Source organism: Phalacrocorax carbo, chromosome 8 (assembly GCF_963921805.1).
Source record: "Phalacrocorax carbo chromosome 8, bPhaCar2.1, whole genome shotgun sequence".
NCBI lineage: Eukaryota > Metazoa > Chordata > Aves > Suliformes > Phalacrocoracidae > Phalacrocorax > Phalacrocorax carbo.
The window spans coordinates 24263081-24280292 of record NC_087520.1 but is presented as its reverse complement, the minus strand read 5'-3'; the positions used below and the strand labels follow the sequence as shown (position 1 = coordinate 24280292).

The window sequence follows — 17212 nt, the reverse complement described above, 5'->3', positions numbered from 1 at the left end:
TGACACTTTTCTCAGCCTCATGAACCTTCTGTAGCCCAGGGATCTCTGGACCTCAGTGGTTTGTGCTCCCACAAAACAAATTTGCTATCCAGTCATTGCAATGAACCTTTCCTCCCCAAAACATCATCCTCAGCTGGAGTATGGGTGGAACTGGAATGGGAAGTGCTGCGCTCCATTACTCTGAAGCTCAGTGACACATACTGTGGATAGCTTACTTGTCCTGAACCACTAAAAAGCACCAACTTTTGAATATGACCCTCTGAGGTCATATGTTAGTTTTACCCTTGGGCAGTGTACCTTACTGAAATGAATCTTTCAGACAAACCTCAGCTTCTGCTGATCCTCCTCTTCCTGAGTAACAAAAGCCTTCCACTGGAAGTGGGCTATGATTTCACTCCGATTGTGGATGACAAGGGATCTGTGGTTTGACAGTGTGAGGTAAGTCTTCTCAACTGTCAAGGAGTTCCTGTCTAGCCTGATGTTAACATCTACAGCTGCTCCATAAAGGCTCGTATGAATATCTTCGCCTGGAACAAAGCAAAGGGAAGTCTTTCTTCATCTCATTTGCTGATGGAAGTATAAGGAACAGAGCAAACAACAGGTAACAGAAGAAAGTGTTACAAGTTTTAGCTGCATTAGCCATTCCACAGATCAGTACATTTATCACATCCTGATAGCTGCATGTGTACAGCATGAGGATGCACTGAACACCACTTTAAGAACCTTATTTCTGGGTGTGTTTGTAGAGTTTTATCCCCAAGGTGACAATATTTACAGTGAGATTTTTCAGATGTGCCCAGGTGGCCTTTGGGTTACCATCTCACTCAGGTCACAGAGAATTCTGCATTAAAGTCATTCAGGTGACTCCGTGGAGTCCCACCTCACTCACAGCTTGTCCAGGGTCTCCTGTAGGCACACCATCAGTGTTGTGTCTCTCCTGATCCCTTGTTGCTGACAAGCAAAGATGCCCGGGGCATGTGAGCAGAAAAGGGAGGTTCAGAGGAACGAGGGACAGCCCACGGCAGGAGGGGACACAAAGGAGCACTTCGCTGTGTTGTAGAAGCTGTGCCCTCACTTGCTGTGGGTTTGTGAAGATATGTCAAAACAAGACTGGTGGGGCATGGCCCACAGCAACCTGCCCATGTCAGCCCTGCAAGCCCATTTCTTCAGCCTGGACTCTGTTGCCTATGCCTGAGTGTGCAAATCGACACAGTATTTGCAAATTATCAAATGTCCAGAGGAGGGATATCTCTGCTTTCTACCTCAGACTGAGCTGAAGAGGAGAGAGCCCCTGGCTGTGCACACCAACTGGTTAATGATTGGAGCCTTGTTGAAGTACCTGCCAGCATTTCACCCTCCAAACAGACTCCCACCAAAGGCTCTCTCACTTCGAGAGCTTTCAAACTTTCATTCTTCCCAACCAAGTAACTTGTGGGAGTCAACTGACCTCAAACTTCAGCACCAAGCCCATTCTTCCCCTTGTGGGTGAGTGTTTCCCAGGTGACATGCAAACAGTGAACATCAGCCATGCTCTCTAGAAACAGCATTTCTATGGAGTGGTGCTTAAAGCCTCAGAGCCAGCCCCAACTGACAAGTGCAGCAACGCAGCCATATTGTGGAGAGCATCCCTGTGCAAAGGCAGAGCCTTCTCCTCACTGTGCAGGTTACAGCAAGGCAGCCAGTGGATGGACCTGCCTTTAAAAGGCTACCATGCAACAACACAAAGAGAGAGCTGGGTGCATGCTGGAGGGACTCCTTAAATCCAAAGCCAGACAACACAGCAGAATCACATTCCTTCTGGGAAGAGGGCTAGGGAACAAAGCAAGACTCACCCTTAAAAGAGAAGATCTCTACAGTCATTCATTCATCTCTACACAGAGTATTCAGCCTGCATGCCTATATAACCCTCAGTTTCTTTGCTCTTAAGGAAATCTAGAGTGGTAGGGATTTGTGGCCAGAGATGAGTTACGTTGTGAATGAAAAGAGTAATGTTTCCAATGACTGGACAACCTGCTTCCTATAATGGACACTTTAGCATATAGAAATAACTGACGTTCACAAGAGTTAGAGGTGGGTACACTTTATAAGCATTACCTTTCCCCTCCACTGAATCCTTGGCATACACTGGCAAGCAGAGGAGCCAGGACCCAAGCAATGGGAGACATGCACAGCACTTTGAGCACGCACAACTCAGAGCATTAGCTCATGTTTCCATAAACCTACAATGATCAAAATGACAAACTACTACAAAATAAAAACCCTGAAAACTACCATCATGTCACTGTCTAAACCCATGGCCATGTGGGTCTTGAAATACTAGGTTAAGTTCTGATTTCAAAAAGCAAGCTGAAGCATTTGAAATTAAATACAGAAGGGCAGAAAGTACAATTAAAAGTATGGAACAGCTTCTATATGAAAACTGAACAGGATTCCTCAACCTAGAAATCATATAGTAGATAGATGGGAGAGGTTTGTAAAAGCATGAATGGCCTAGGAAATGCAAATAAGGAAAAATTTGTCACGATTTGTCATAAACCAGGAACCCAAGGGTCTGAAACAACATTATTAGTCAGAAATTACACAAAAGTAGTAATACTTTTCCAGGGAACATTCCTTTGGAACATGCTGCCATAGGAGGCTGTAGAGGCTAACAGCTGTAAATCCAGAGAGCAAGTGGACAAATTCTTGGAAGATAAATCCATCAGAAACTATTAAACAAAGATGACAATAAAGCCTGACAATAAAGCCTCCAGCACAGAAAAATGCTATCTCCAGAGCCCACCAGGGAGAAAAAGCATATGTGCTGCCTGTTTCTACATGCTTTGCTAAACATCCCCTATTGCTGCTCTCCTGTACAAGAGTTGGGGATGTAGCCACCCTTATGGTCCTGGCTGCAAGCACTGAGGACTCTTTTGAAGGCTGGAGGGTTTGCCAGAGCACCTTCTACCACAAAGAGAAGTATTTGGCATAATGCTGAATCTAAAAACCCAGAAATCACTCCGTACAGTAGAGTGTGCAGGTGCCAGTGAGTTGGGAGGAAGCCGCAGATCTGTCTACCAGGCAGATGAGCTGACACAGAGAGTGGAGCTGTCAGGGTTGGCCAAGGGCAGCTGCAGACTTCATGCCTCAGGTGTCAAATTAGATGTGACATTTCATTTAAGACTCTTGGTTGTTTAATATATAAGTTAAAAAAAACCCTCTCTGTACTGTAACAGTGATGTAGCACTAGGCATTGCACTTGACAAGGTAATGTCTGTGGTGTGCAGTTTGGGATGCTCTGCTGCCACAAAAGCACGTTTACTGAATTTAGATGTATCTGCTCTATCATTATTTACACAACATGATCATATTACAGGCTGTCAGTTCTCTCATTCTCACATATTTTTGATACATTTCCTACAGATGGCAGGACACAGCTCTCATTCTGTATCCCAAACGAAGCAATGCCTGAACTTGAAATTAAAAGCTAGATTTTTTTACAGCAGTAGAGCAGATGCTTTGGGTTGTGCACTCCTGAACGGTGCCCTTTGACACAGCAGAAACCCCTGTGTTTTATTCCAGCATCCATCTGTATGACTTTTGACATAGGTATCTTGGCACATCATGATAACTCTTCACTATCTTGAAGTAAGATACCTAACATTGGGTCATCCTCTGTGGGGCCTGTTGTGCAGGAAAGAAAAAAAAGGGAATTTACAGAAGAGCTAAGACATCCTTCTGTGTTCTTCTAATACTATGTGATAATTCTGGTGCAAGAGGGAATAGTTCTCAGAGCAGTACAAATTACTCCTAAAGAGAAAGACAAATTTTGTTTAGCATGAAAGTGTAGCTCAATGAATGGATGAGCAAACCCTTGAACAAGATTTCAAAACAAATTTCAGGTTTCATGAAGAATGCTTTCCTAGTATTCACCAGCTAGTACTTTTCTTCAATGACTGATGCTTTAAATATTGTGAAGCTGGTAGCCAGATTGACTAGACTGAATAGAAACAAAACAGTACCCTGCTGCATCTTGTCTTCACTGAGACATATTCTTCCTTTATTCCTGTCACTTCTTATCTGAATTTGGATTTTAAATCTTTTTAGGAGTGCATGGCAGTCAAATTCAGAATATTTGGATAGCACTGAAAGCAAGTTTAATTTCATTTGCCCAGTTTGTCAGAAGGCTGTGCCTTGCTCTCATATTTTCTATGAATGCAGCTGAAGAGAGACAGGCCCTGCTGCTTTTTCACTGAAAATAAAAGCAAGCAATGAAAGCAGAGCACTTCACTCAAAAGGCTGTTTTGTACCTCCATATCAATCTGCAACAAGTAATACTTTGCTCCTGCTACTATCATACCCAACTGCCTCACCATTGCTATTACCACTTCACCACTGAAGAAGCGAGTCACTTCACCAGGCTAAGTGATCTCTAGACAGCTAAAGAAGTCACCTACAGCTGGATCCAGCCTCCCCACCATATGCTTTTTGCTGCATCTCCCACAGAGCTACCACTAGACCAGAGCCAGGAGCATTGCTCTGAGCTGTTTGGCTGTCAGGAAGCTAATTGCATCACCTATGAGGTGTGCTGGTCTCTGCCGGCCTGAGAAAGGCCATCTGTCAGCCCTCACACTTGTATTTCCAGCGCTAGAGCAAAATGCAGAGCAGTGACAGTCATTTTTAACTATTTCTCTGAGGCAGTGCTCACGAGCGATCTTCAGTGTTAAATCATCATGTTATTTACTCCAGCCCTAAGAGCAGCTTGTTCTAAACCTCACCACTAAATAACTGCTTCTGCTAACATGGGTGTTCCTAAAGAGTCATTTCCAGGCTGTAAGAAAGCTCAGAGCATCCTAATCATTATTGTTGCCAGAGCTATTACTGTTAATGGCCAGAAGTCCCCTGCATGGCCTAGGTCTCAGCAAATCATCCACTGAGCCCATGCAGCACATCGCAAGAAGGGGGTCTCTACCCCAAACACCGTGCATAAGACAACAGATGGGGACAGAATGGAGGATGGAAGGCAACGACTAGCCAACAACAGTATACGGGACAGGTTGCAGGCTCTTCAGACAGCTCTCTTGCATGTTAAAAGTCATCTCATTGGCAATCAAATAGGCTCCTCATTGTGCATCCATCTGTGATGAGGCACCCAAAGTACTCCCCATTATCTTCTCTGCACCATGCTTCGGAAGACCTGTTTGCCTTGTTATAGGATGAAATACTCCAGCACCGGCGTATCTGGGAGCCAACATGGAGGGGTTTTGTTCTGCCCAGCATGAAGAAGCCTTGTAGAAAAGGACAATGGTACCATCGGATGATGAAAGACAGTGCTGCTGCATATCTGGGATGCTGCAGGCTATTTTTAATCATTATTGCTACTACAGTAATGACATGCTGCGATACCTGACTGGCTGAAACATTGCTTTTGGGCCACAGGAAAATGGTGCAGGAACTTTCATTCTGATTGCCTGGCAAAGACATGCCCAGTATACCACTTAATAAATCAATCACCCTTCAAGCTGCTCTTCTGCTTCTCAACAGACACTGATTGATCCACAAGGAAAAAAGACTAATGAATGGTCAGTTCTGCCCTGAAATGCATCCAGAGTTAATGACACTTAAGAACATATTCGTGATTTCCACTGATGATAGAGTAGACAATGTGGGGTCAAGGATGACCTACGAAGAGATGAAAACCATATTCTTCCAGAAATCTTTCATGTGCTAAAACTGGGATATGTGGCATCACATGGAATTCTTATTCTGTGCATACCTGGGGATGAACAAAACAGCCAACGGGAGATTTATAACTTCCAAACACCCCTCTTAGTACACACATCCCAGTATGTGCTTGCACAGTCAACTCCATGGGTTGCTTTAGCAGGGTTTTTGTCAGGAGGGGTGTTATGTAGTTGTGGAGCTGTCAAGCTGTGCAAAAAAACCTCAAGCACAAATGAAGCACAAACTTGATTCCCCTTCATCTACCATCAAAGTGATGGGCCATCTGTCTTGAAACACAAGGCCCTGGAGAGGGGGCAAAGGCCATACTCTCTTTGCAAGAACTAGGACAACATTATCTGAAACAGTAAAAATAAAGTTATTATTAAAAGCAGTTCTAGAAAAGGGGGAACAAAGACAGGAAATAGTCATTACCTATTAGCTCTTTTGACATAAACAAACACTCTGGAGACCAATTAGACTCATCCATCAATCTAATTGATTTAGACTATAAAAGCCTATAACCAGTTGTATACAGTATTAGTTACCAATCTTCGGTCTGTTGCAGCACCGCTACTGTCAAGATGCAAAGTTAACATACAATTGCACAAACTCTTATTTACACCTTTTTTTGCCTACAGTATATGCCTCCCTCCACTCACCTAGTTCCCAGTCACTTTAGAGGGGACATACGAGGACACAAAAGCCGGTCAGAAACCAGCCACACTGCTGGGAATTCTCACAAGCAAAGGAAGAAAAGCACAACCTGCAACCACCACCTGCGACAAGCACAAAGGAAAACCCCTTTGCAAAGTTTTTAAATGCCTGATAGTCCAAGGAAAAGCTAGAGAAGCCTCTTGTAATAGCTACAGTATCAGAGTCTGGCTTACACCTTACAATAACATGGGAAACAAGATCACCTTTATAAACGCACAGAATAAAATAAGTTTCTAAACATCTGCCAGCACTAAATACAAATTGAAAAAACTGCATCAGTGAACTACAGCAAAGCTTCGGAGTCAAGAGAGGCTGCTGCTTAGAAAGCAGAAGATTCTTTGCACTCATAAGAAGCTACAATAAATCTGTCTGGTGTTGAAGGAACAGAGAATTGCATGAAGATGAACAACTACAGAAGTGAACAGCAATGGCACACAGCAGTGGCAATCAGAAGCTCAGGGTCTGTTGCCACGAATTTAACTCAATAGTAACTTAAGACTATTCACGGCAACATCAGAGCCCCTGTAAACACTCACACAAAAATAAGATTAAAACTAGAAGATGGTTTTCGTATTCCCACCCTAGTACCCTGCACAACACAGACAACACAGATAAATATCTAACGAGGTAGTGAGTTTGCTCAGGGAAGTATTGAGCCTCCTCCATTCTGACTAAAGTCAGTACAAATTGAGAGCGCTCAGCAGCTTATTTGAGCGATCTCAGGAATGTAAAATGCAACGTAACAAGGGCTAAACCTCAGTTAAACCCTGCTGCCTATCCACATCCATCAGTAGATTTACAAAGAAGAAAAAAAGAGAACGGAAAAGGCTTGATCTAGAGACTAAATCAATAGGATTTTCATTTCATTTTCAAGCAAGGTACTGGAAGCAATTGATTGCAATGCCAGCCTTGCAAGACAGATGACAAGCTGAAAAGGGGTTCTTAAAGGAAAGAGAACAGAGCTACACAAAGGTGGTTGTGTTCTCAAAAGTCTACGCGAAAACACAGATGAATATCACAGCAAGGCAGTGCTTTTCTCAGATGCTTTATCCTTGCTGAGAAGTTCCGAGGTGCTGGCACATCCATGCCACAGTCATGTGTTCAGCCTCAAACAGCAATAAACCACTAGGGCTGGGATTTAATGAGTTTCCTGCATGTGCACAGTGATCACTAATGCGCTGCCAAGCTCTTGCATGGGTGGCCTTGTTTGCTGAAGTAAGCCAATTCAGCTAAATCCAGCATCAATTTTACCTGAAGAAAGGGATACAGCATCCCAGCATGTTTTCACTCCCAGCTGGCAACCCCATGCTGATCCATGCAGAAGCTCAACAGTCACTAACACAGTCGACAATTTCCCCTGGCCCACTGCAACGCGATGTAGCCTCTACTACAGTTTATCATCACTGTGGCCAAGATGCACAGGCTTTGCTTCTCCTGCTGCCAGTTAAGCACACCCAGTCCTGTAGTTACCCATCATCTTCACCAAACCCAAATGGCTCTAACGAGTCACATCAAACTACCTGTCATTCCATGGGTGACTAAAAAGAGCTCCACATCAGCTCCCTGATTAGTTGGTTTTAAATATGCCTTAATTTTTCCAGTGATCTCATGCCTTATTTTCCCCATTTGAGATTAACTGTCAGCTTGAGAAAACACTGACACTTAACTCACAGCTCCAGAGGCTTCTGCTGCTGCAGACCAAGGACAGAGGCATCTCAGGGCAGCGGGTCAGGGCATCCTATGCAGGGTAGAAGACCTAGATCCACCTCTGATACTCCCTTGTAACCCTGAGTGTTGCTGCCACACTAACAGTAATTCCCATTCAGTTCTTTGAGGTCTACCCAGGAAATGTTTTATTGGTTTTTTTCCTTCTTACACTGCGCCAAGGAAATCAGATCTATCCTACAAGCGTTCGCACTGACTCAAAGGAAGGGGAAAAATCACAGATCACTCCAGACACCAATATGGCTAGAAGCCATAGAGGCAGTTCACACAGGCAGATACTGGTCAACCCAAACCACACGTCATGGTAGCGCTCTGATGCTCCTAGCATGCTGCACTGGAGAAATGTGTTTAGCTCTTCTCTTCTCCTGTGAAGGAATAACCTGAATTTGGCAGAGAGCAAATTTTGCTCCCCAGGGCTCAGGAGAGGAAACATTACTTCATCCCATTCCTCTGGGGACAGTAACTAACCCAGTAAAGGAAAGCTCAATCTGATTGACAACTATGGAGCTGGAGGCAGATGCTGCCCACATCTTCTACCTGTCCTTGAAGTAATTAATCAAGGAGCTGAGGCCGAGCTCTTTCTTCCTTGCCCTGGGTGTGCAGAGCCACAAAGGATGCTCTGAGCCTGGGTCTGTGATCCACAGCAAACAGGTTGATATTTGCTTTAGAAGAGCTCCTGCTCAGGAACTGTCAGCCCTTCCGTAAGTTGTGCAGGAAGTTGAGGGAAAACAGGGTATTAATCTGCCAAATGCCCAGACGGTTCCTCAGTGGGCTTTTAGCATGAGACTGGAGGCTTCCAGCGGACCTAAAATGACTGAGAACTAATCCTGAGCCACATGTTACCTCTTCTTCAGGGGAAGCTGCTTTCTGGGGCTCTGCACCATGGGGAGAGAGGACAGTAATGGAGTAGACACTCCTGCTTGAGGGCTGGCTCTTCTTGGATATGCTGTCTCCTGAAATCCACATATGAGTACTGGCTCTGATCTCTGCCCTCAGAGAGGGTGAGATCCTGCCCCCAGGCTTTTGCTTCTGCATTACAGTCTCACAGAGCCACGAAAGGAAAATGATTGGCATAATTACTCTTATTCCTGACAGCAACAAAAGTATCTCAATATATAGTGTCTGTCAGCCATGCACAAGTTCAGTGAGGCTTTACTAATTACTGAAGTTTCCTGCACTGACAAAGGTATCCCAAGGGATACGGTGACTGATGGCAGAGGACTTCAAGCGTCACACACGACATCTCCTAGACTAGAAGCATGTTGTAGCACCTTGCCACGTCCCATGGACACTGCAGGCACCCACACACAAGAACAGAATCTGGTCTTACACCTTGAAGACAACCCATCATACCACAGTAGGTAATTCCTAGAAACAGGAGGTCTAGTGTGAGTCAGGATATAGGGTGCTCAGAGCAGAGAAGTGATTCTCCTTCCACAATTCCCAGCACCTCTCATCTCTGGCAGCTTCCTTTACTTGCACGGAGCATCTGCCGTAGATTTTATTATTTCTGGGTGCTATGGGACTGGTGAGTTTGTTTTGCACCTCAAGCACAGCTCCGGGAAACTGTCGCACATCTCCTTAAACCACATGTACCTGAGCAAAGCTCACCCTCCCATGCCAAGCTTGTGCTATATTTCAGGTTGCATTGAGCATTATGACTGCAGCAAACTGCATTTGATGTACAAATGGCAGCACTCAGGCCAAACAGCTTGGGCGTCTCACTTCAGAAGAATTTGAGAGCTAAAAGAATATCTATGCTTTATGACTACTGAGTTGGTTGAGACTAGACTTAGCTCCGTAAACTCATTTTCCCCACATTGCATGGCGTGGGCTAAAAGTCACCTGGGGAGGGCCAAGCCACCAACCAGACTATCAAGTGGTCCTGAGTGCAGAACCCTTTCCAAATCGGTATGTGTGCTTGGCATACAGGCTTCAGGAACACCTTCTGATAACATCATCTGATAATAAGGTGATGAATAGGGCTGTGCTGTAGCCCAGAACATCCCAAGTCACCTTCATTTCAGGATGGGCTGGGATTTTTCGCACTCAGACACACACTCATGTGGGAAATGGAGGGGTTTGGACATTTGTTCCTCCTGCACCTGGGGAGGAACAGCCCCATGTACCAGTACAGGTTGGGGGCTGACCTACTGGAAAGTGGCTCTGCTGAGAAGGACCTGGGAGTGCTGGTGGACAACAAGCTGACCATGAGCCAACAATGTGCCCTTGTGGCCAAGAAGGCCAATGGTATCCATCCTGGGCTGCGTTAAAAGGAGTGTGGCCAGCAGATCCAGAGAGGTTATCCTCCCCCTCCACTCTGCCCTAATGAGACCACATTTGGAGTACTGTGTCCAGTTTTGGGCCCCTCAGTTTAAGAAGGATGTGGAACTCCTTGAGCAAGTCCAGTGGAGAGCTACCAAGATGATCAGGGGACTGGAGCATCTCCCTTATGAGGAAAGGCTGAGAGACCTGGGTTTGTTCAGCCTGGAGAAGAGAAGACTGAGGGGGGATCTTATCAATGCTTATAAATATCTGAAGGGTGGGTGTCAAGAGGATGGGGCTGGACTCTCTTCAGTGGTGCCCAATTACAGGACAAGGGACAATGGGCACAAGTGGGAATGCAGGAAGTTCCAGCTAAACATGAGAAAAAACTTCTTTCCTGTGAGGGTGACAGAGCAGTGGAACAGGCTGCCCAGGGAGGCTGTGGAGTCTCCTTCCCTGGAGACATTCAAAACCCGCCTGGACGCGGTTCTGTGCACCCTTGCTCTAGTTGTCCCTGCTCAGGCAGGGGGGTTGGACAAGATGACCTCCAGAGGTCACTTCCAACCCCTACTATTCTGTGATATGAAGTGCTGAAGGTCAAATTTTCCTTGTTAATCATCATGCTTTTAGCAGCAAAGACACTTTCTTCACACTCATCTGTAAAGTTTGTAGCAACAGGACTACAAACTACAGTCTATCCAGGGTCAGTATCTGTATTCCTACCCAGGACAGTCTTAAGGATGCACAATTTATATCAGTCAATAGGCAAAGGGAAAATTGTGACTTATTTACATCAAAGAGCTCTGTGTTTGCTTAAGCAATGCTAGAGACAGATTTGACCCAACATCAGCAAAAATTAAACCACCATAACATGCACCTGATCCTGTGTAAGTCACACTAACAACAGCATGACTCAGTGAGAACTACTGCCACTTGTGAGTTAAGCAAGTCAATACAGACACACAGAAAAGCACAGAAAATGCCTCCCAACATCCTAAACTGCTATTTTGCTCTTAGCACTTCTGTTTTGTAACAAACAGTCTCTGCTCTGAAAGAGCAACGCAGCTGCTTTTTGTATGCGAGTCACAGGGAGTCTGACTTAGCATAGGACAAATTAGCCAGAGCTTGCCACATGAGGTTGGGTAATATTGTCTGGTGCTCTGCATTACACCTGCAATAAGCAGCTTTTAAGACTGACTGATTAAATGTTTCAGTTTCACTTTAGCAATTAATCTCAGCAGCCTTTTACTTGTTTGTATGCTTCAAAGCTAGAGAGATAATCTGTTAATTATTCCCTTGCTCTCCTTATCAATCTGTGGTTTATTTAAAAAAAACAAACAAACTGCAGTGCTGTACTGACAGGCAGGAATGAATCCTGGGTTCATCTCCCTGGTAGCTACACATATTCCTGGGAGGTAGCCCATCTCAGAGCCAGCAGATAGTTTGATCTCTGTGGCCAATCCATGCAAATCGCTTCTGCAAAGATTAACCATGGAGGAACCAGGTGTTACAGTAAGAACAAGACATATTTCAAAGCAAGCCATGAAGATCCCAGCCCTAATAATTCACTCAGTCTTTTCAGCTGCAAAGTATAATCCCTATAACCCTGATCTTTAGTGTTACTTTTGATTTACCCAAGAGAAAGATCTACCCCTCTGAATTTTATCCTACAGACTCTCTTCACGAATACAAATGAAGCACTTTTTTGTGCTTCTTTATCTGAAATGTCAGTAGTTCTTTCAAGAAAGTGTTATGCAAACCAGTGAGCTTCTCTGAGTGAGCATAAATCGTTCTGTGAATGTCATTAACTGACAAATATTAAACAAAGCTATGATAACTCATAAGGCTACAAAGAGCATTTGGAAGCTACAGGAGTATTTTTATAACTTCTACAAACTCAAGCCAATTAAAATGCTCATTGCTGGGCTAAAGCATCACAGTATCACCTAGGTTTGGACATAATGCTTCCCAGGACTGATGTTCAGGAACGGGGCAAAACAAACCTTTCTTTCAGGCAAGAGAAAATGCACACCAAATGCATTCATGCAATGGAGAAAGCATCTCATTCAGCATCACAAGACACCTCTGCTGAACCACGACAGACAGAGCATTTTAACGTCACGCATTCTTCTTGAGTTTTCCCCGCTTAAAGTGACTTATAAAGCTGACAGTATTTCTGTAGCCTGATCTTGGCTTCTCATACTCTAGTATCAATTTTACACCTATCTCAGGAGGCAGTGAACACTTCCTGCCAAATCCCAAGAGCCCCTCAAGTCCTGGCTACTTTAGTCCTGATGTTATAAAGTGTGGGATGTAGATGGGTAGAACACAATATAGAAAAAAAGGGTCTGAGGCAAGACAACAGAGAAGCACAAATGTGAGAGAGGTGTGTAAGAGACAGTGGACATTGGAGAGAGTCTGACAGAGACATGTACTTCCCATGTTACACTTCAAACATTGCATTGTCTAGGAATAAAACTTCACAGGTGCATATGCACGGTGCAATGAAGAATCAATACTTCTTCCACTCAGCAACTCCCAGCAAAACAGGATTCCAAAATCTCGTTCCTCTTTGATGGGATATACTCAGCAATCCCCTAATCACCAACTATTTTTCATTTCTGAGGTAAAGGTGGGACAGGAAAGGTACACCTGGAGAGGGAATTAAGGTGGCTGGGACAATGGGGAATGATGGTAGATGACTGTCATGGGGAGGTGCTGGGGGGAGAACACCTTGCTGACACCAGGGTCCCCCAGTGATGGACCAGCACACAGGACATACAGGACAAAGACAGATTCAGCCTTTGCCCCTTACCTGCTCATTTCTAAGCACTGAAACATGCAGAGGTTTTGAGAGAAAAGGTTTTAGAAGTTGTTTGCAAAGCAAGCTTACCATTTTTCAGCTTAGAAAGGGCTCCGTTTTGAAGGATGCAGTGAGTGTGCACCACACAGTGCCCAGCACTTACCTGTGTCATAGTGAACTATCAGGGATCTCAAATGATCTCCTGTCTTCAGTGGGTGAAAATCCACTGTTACTTGCATGGTGTCACCAATCCCAAGAGTCCCAATGGAGGGATCAACAGAGAAAGGGCTGCAACACAGAAGATATCAGGACCGTTGTGTGAGATTTGGGGATTATATTCCTTTGGCAGCCTCGTTCACTTCAGCTCACTTATGCAAGCAAGGAGTAAACAAACCACAGTCAGCAGAAGAAAAACACTACATACAGGATCAGAAACAGAGCTACTGACTCTCAATCCTGAAGAGACCCAGTCCTCAGGAGATCCTATGGTATAAAACAGCCTTGTCTCACCCATACGCTGCATCCAGTTCTCTGCAGTGAGGCTCAAGAGTCCAACTCCTAGCAATACAACCAGAGCGTGGATTTTGAAGAGCACAGAGATGGTAACAATTATTTGCATGCACAACCTGACACTGTCTTCCTCTGGAATCAGTCTTTTCCTGCCACCTATAAACCTCACCCCAAGAGACAGAAATGTCAAGGCAATACCTGTTCCTATGAGATTACAGCCTAGAAATCAGACAGGGAGAATAAGTTTTTCTTGAAGATCAGAGAATTATTATGGTTTAAATTTGCAGCATTAATTTTTTACCTTGAAAACATTCTTGTTTAGTCTAAGAAAGGGCATGTTTTATCAGCATTTCAATGAAAGCTGCTCTAAGAAGAAAAGGAACAATCAGAAAAATCTGAATGAGTACAAATGCAGATTGGAGTGATACCATGACATGGAAACAAGACACAAAATAAGTATCTCATTTACAGCCTGAACAATTAAATCCCTAGCTAAATGGAGTGCCATTAACAGGAGCATATCAAGGTAAGTTTAACACGAGCTTTTCTCTGTATTCACAAGCAATCCAATCTGGGATTCTGGGTTGTAATCCAAGCTGGATAACTGTTTGCTTGGCCCACCAGACAAAGTCTGTGCAATGTGTTGGAAATTATGAAAATGTGTTGGTGTACTTTGGATTTAATATGAGCAATTATGATTTATCACCAGGTAAACAGCTTTTGGCTTATTAGACACATAACGTGGTGCTTTAATGCTTAGGGACGAGTCAGATGGAATATGCACCCGCACAATGGCAGCTGGGCCTCGTGGCTCTTGTACAGCCCCACTTAGAACACAAAAGTTATTGGTTTTAGTGCTTTGCTGGTAGTCAATTTGCACCTTAAAAACATGGTCTGGAGAGTTTTACTATGATTAGAGAATGTAATGCACACACAAATAATGAGAACAACTGGAGCCATGTACAAACTGAACTTTGTTCATATAAGTAGTGACAGCTGATGAAATTGCTGGAGTTTCTGCTCATTAAGGAGATGTTGCTGCAATTAGGGGCCTGACCTGTTTCTATTGTAACTAGCGAGACCATTGTGGCTGACTTTAATGGAGCAGCATTGCGCCTGCAATGTTTACGTGCTGGACTTGAGAATTTTGAGAGAGAAGAGGAAAGACAAGGCACCACCAGCCTCAGAAGTGGATTGCTCTATGTGGTCCTGCATCTGCACTGATGGTTATGGAAGAGTGCCACAGGTCTCTGCCAGTGCCTGGGTGGGATCATTCCTGCTGTGGGAAAGGCATGGCATTACCCCCCACCCCACCCTTCTATTCTGGCAATATTTCTGGAAAAAAAGAGAAGCTGCTAGTTAAGAACGGGGATTCCTGGCAACACTTCAGCATTACCTCCCATCCCATCTGCTCCTTCCTCATGACTACATACTCCTGCCCTCAAATAGCTGGGATGGGAATAATACTCCTGGGGTGACTTATGAGGATGCCTCAGAAAGAAGACATCTTCATGTTTTCAAGTTATCAGAAGAACAGGATCCAACCAGGTTCAGGACTCAGTTCTCAGGACTGAGAAACTGAGCACAAATCAGACACCACATCTCCTACATCCCACCCCATGCTGTACCCACAAGACAGTTTGTTACTGCTGTAGCAGGAGCTCATTATGCATCACATAGACCTGATTCTTCAAGACCTAAAGACGCAAGCTCCATGGTCAAACTTAATTCCTCTGAATATCAGCCAACATCACTAAGCTGTTCCATGCAGCCTACAGATAAGAAGAGGTCCCAAGGAGACATCCCTGACACATCGTAATAGCCAATGAAAAGCACTGCCAAGAAATGAAGCTGGCAGGCTAAATTTCTGCCTTTTATCCATTAATTGTGAGCTGTTCTTTAAGACAATTCTGGTTCTATGAGATCTACCCTTTTAATCACCACTGCTCCTGAAAGACAGAAAAGATAAAGGTTTGGAGTTTTCTTTAATAGCTTGTTTTCTTCTGACATGCTTTTTAAATTTGTCCACTTGAACGTTTGCTTTGTTGTACAACATCTAAGCTTTAACAAGTCCAGGTCTCCCAGTGGTACCTTGCAATCCCCAGCTTGTATAAACTCATCTAGCCACGCCAATTTAGGAGAGGTCTTCCCACCAGTACCTCCTGAGATCTTGCCTATTATAGCCCTTCAAAAACAGAGCAACACTAGATTTGTAAGCAATTTCACAATTATATCTTTTGGCATTTACATCTTGCTTACTTTCACCAGGCATCAGCTCCCCATCTTGAGAGAATTGGACAAAAGTTGTGTCCCATGAGAATACCAAGGGCAAAATATTCCTGACATAATTTAGAAACACAACTGACAAGAGAACAAAGCTGGCAATTCCGTGACTTGGGCTCCCAAACCGCCATCCTGCCTTTTCTCCTGCAACCATACATTTAGCAAACGCAGCGTGCAAGGATGCTACAACAGGATTCCTCAATTCCCATAGCATGTTTACCTCTACAACCAAACTTACTTTGGTCTACTGGTGCCTTAATTTGCATTATAAAAATCATTTGAGTGTGGGAGAAGCGATTTCATTAAAAGCTATCTCCAACTCCAAGGAAGGCAGTAAAGTCTACTGGTGATTGAATTGCCTCATCTGTCCACTAAGACCTACTGCAGGAAAACCCAAAGATCATTTAATCTCAACATATATTACTTTTTAGTAATGGTATAGCAGCCAAAGTCAAGCAGAGTAACTATTCCACTAAACCCCAGTCTGCTGGGTCAAAGCATCCGAGACACTGCCTGTGTGCTGAAAAATTGCGTAGAGTCAGCATCTCACAGCTCTCTCTCTCTTTCACTACATCGAGGTTCTATTTTCATATTCTTGAGTGGTCTTTGTACCTTATGATATCTCCAGTCCCATGCCTCAATATAGTACATGGGTACTATAGAGAGGTATGCAAAGGGGCTCCAAGCACCATGCCTTATAGGATAATTTCCTGAGCTTTCAGAGCTTGGCAGAGACATTCCTAAACAGAGGTGATTATCTTGGACTGATCCTCTCTAGCCCCGTAGCATGGCACAGCACAATATCTGTAATGTCAGGGAAAGGCAGTGCTGCACTGAGATCTGCTTTCAGACACCATTTTCTACTCAGATGTACTAGAATGACATTTATCTCCCTGAACGTCATGAAGAAACTCATTATCCTGTCTTAACAATGAGAACGACAGGAAGAGACTTTCTATATTTATACTATTATTCTTTATTACCAAGCTATGCAGCTAAGAGCTGGGTATGGACATGCAGAGGCAGGCACAAAACCAGACTGCATAATGGGGAGGACTTTGGAGGTTTGTTTTTTTTCCTTTATGAAAAAGTGGTCAAAATGTTGGCATGTTTTCTGGTAGATACTATGGCAAGGGAGAGCTCTGAACAGGGAACATCAGAAAGATGGTGAATTGGCCCCATGGATTCACTTAAGAGCTCTTCCCTGGA

General features: G+C 44.1%; 1 protein-coding gene across 1 annotated transcript in view; it reads right to left on the bottom strand.

The window, feature by feature from the left end:
- Positions 1 to 17212, bottom strand: part of HYDIN (HYDIN axonemal central pair apparatus protein) — a 149758-nt gene that overhangs the window by 115086 nt on the left and 17460 nt on the right. The window contains exons 6-7 of the mRNA XM_064459217.1: positions 13374 to 13498; positions 326 to 527 (exon numbers count right to left, since the gene is read on the bottom strand). Coding sequence (XP_064315287.1) covers positions 326 to 527; positions 13374 to 13498 — 327 coding nt within the window. The remainder of the gene's footprint in view (positions 1 to 325; positions 528 to 13373; positions 13499 to 17212) is intronic.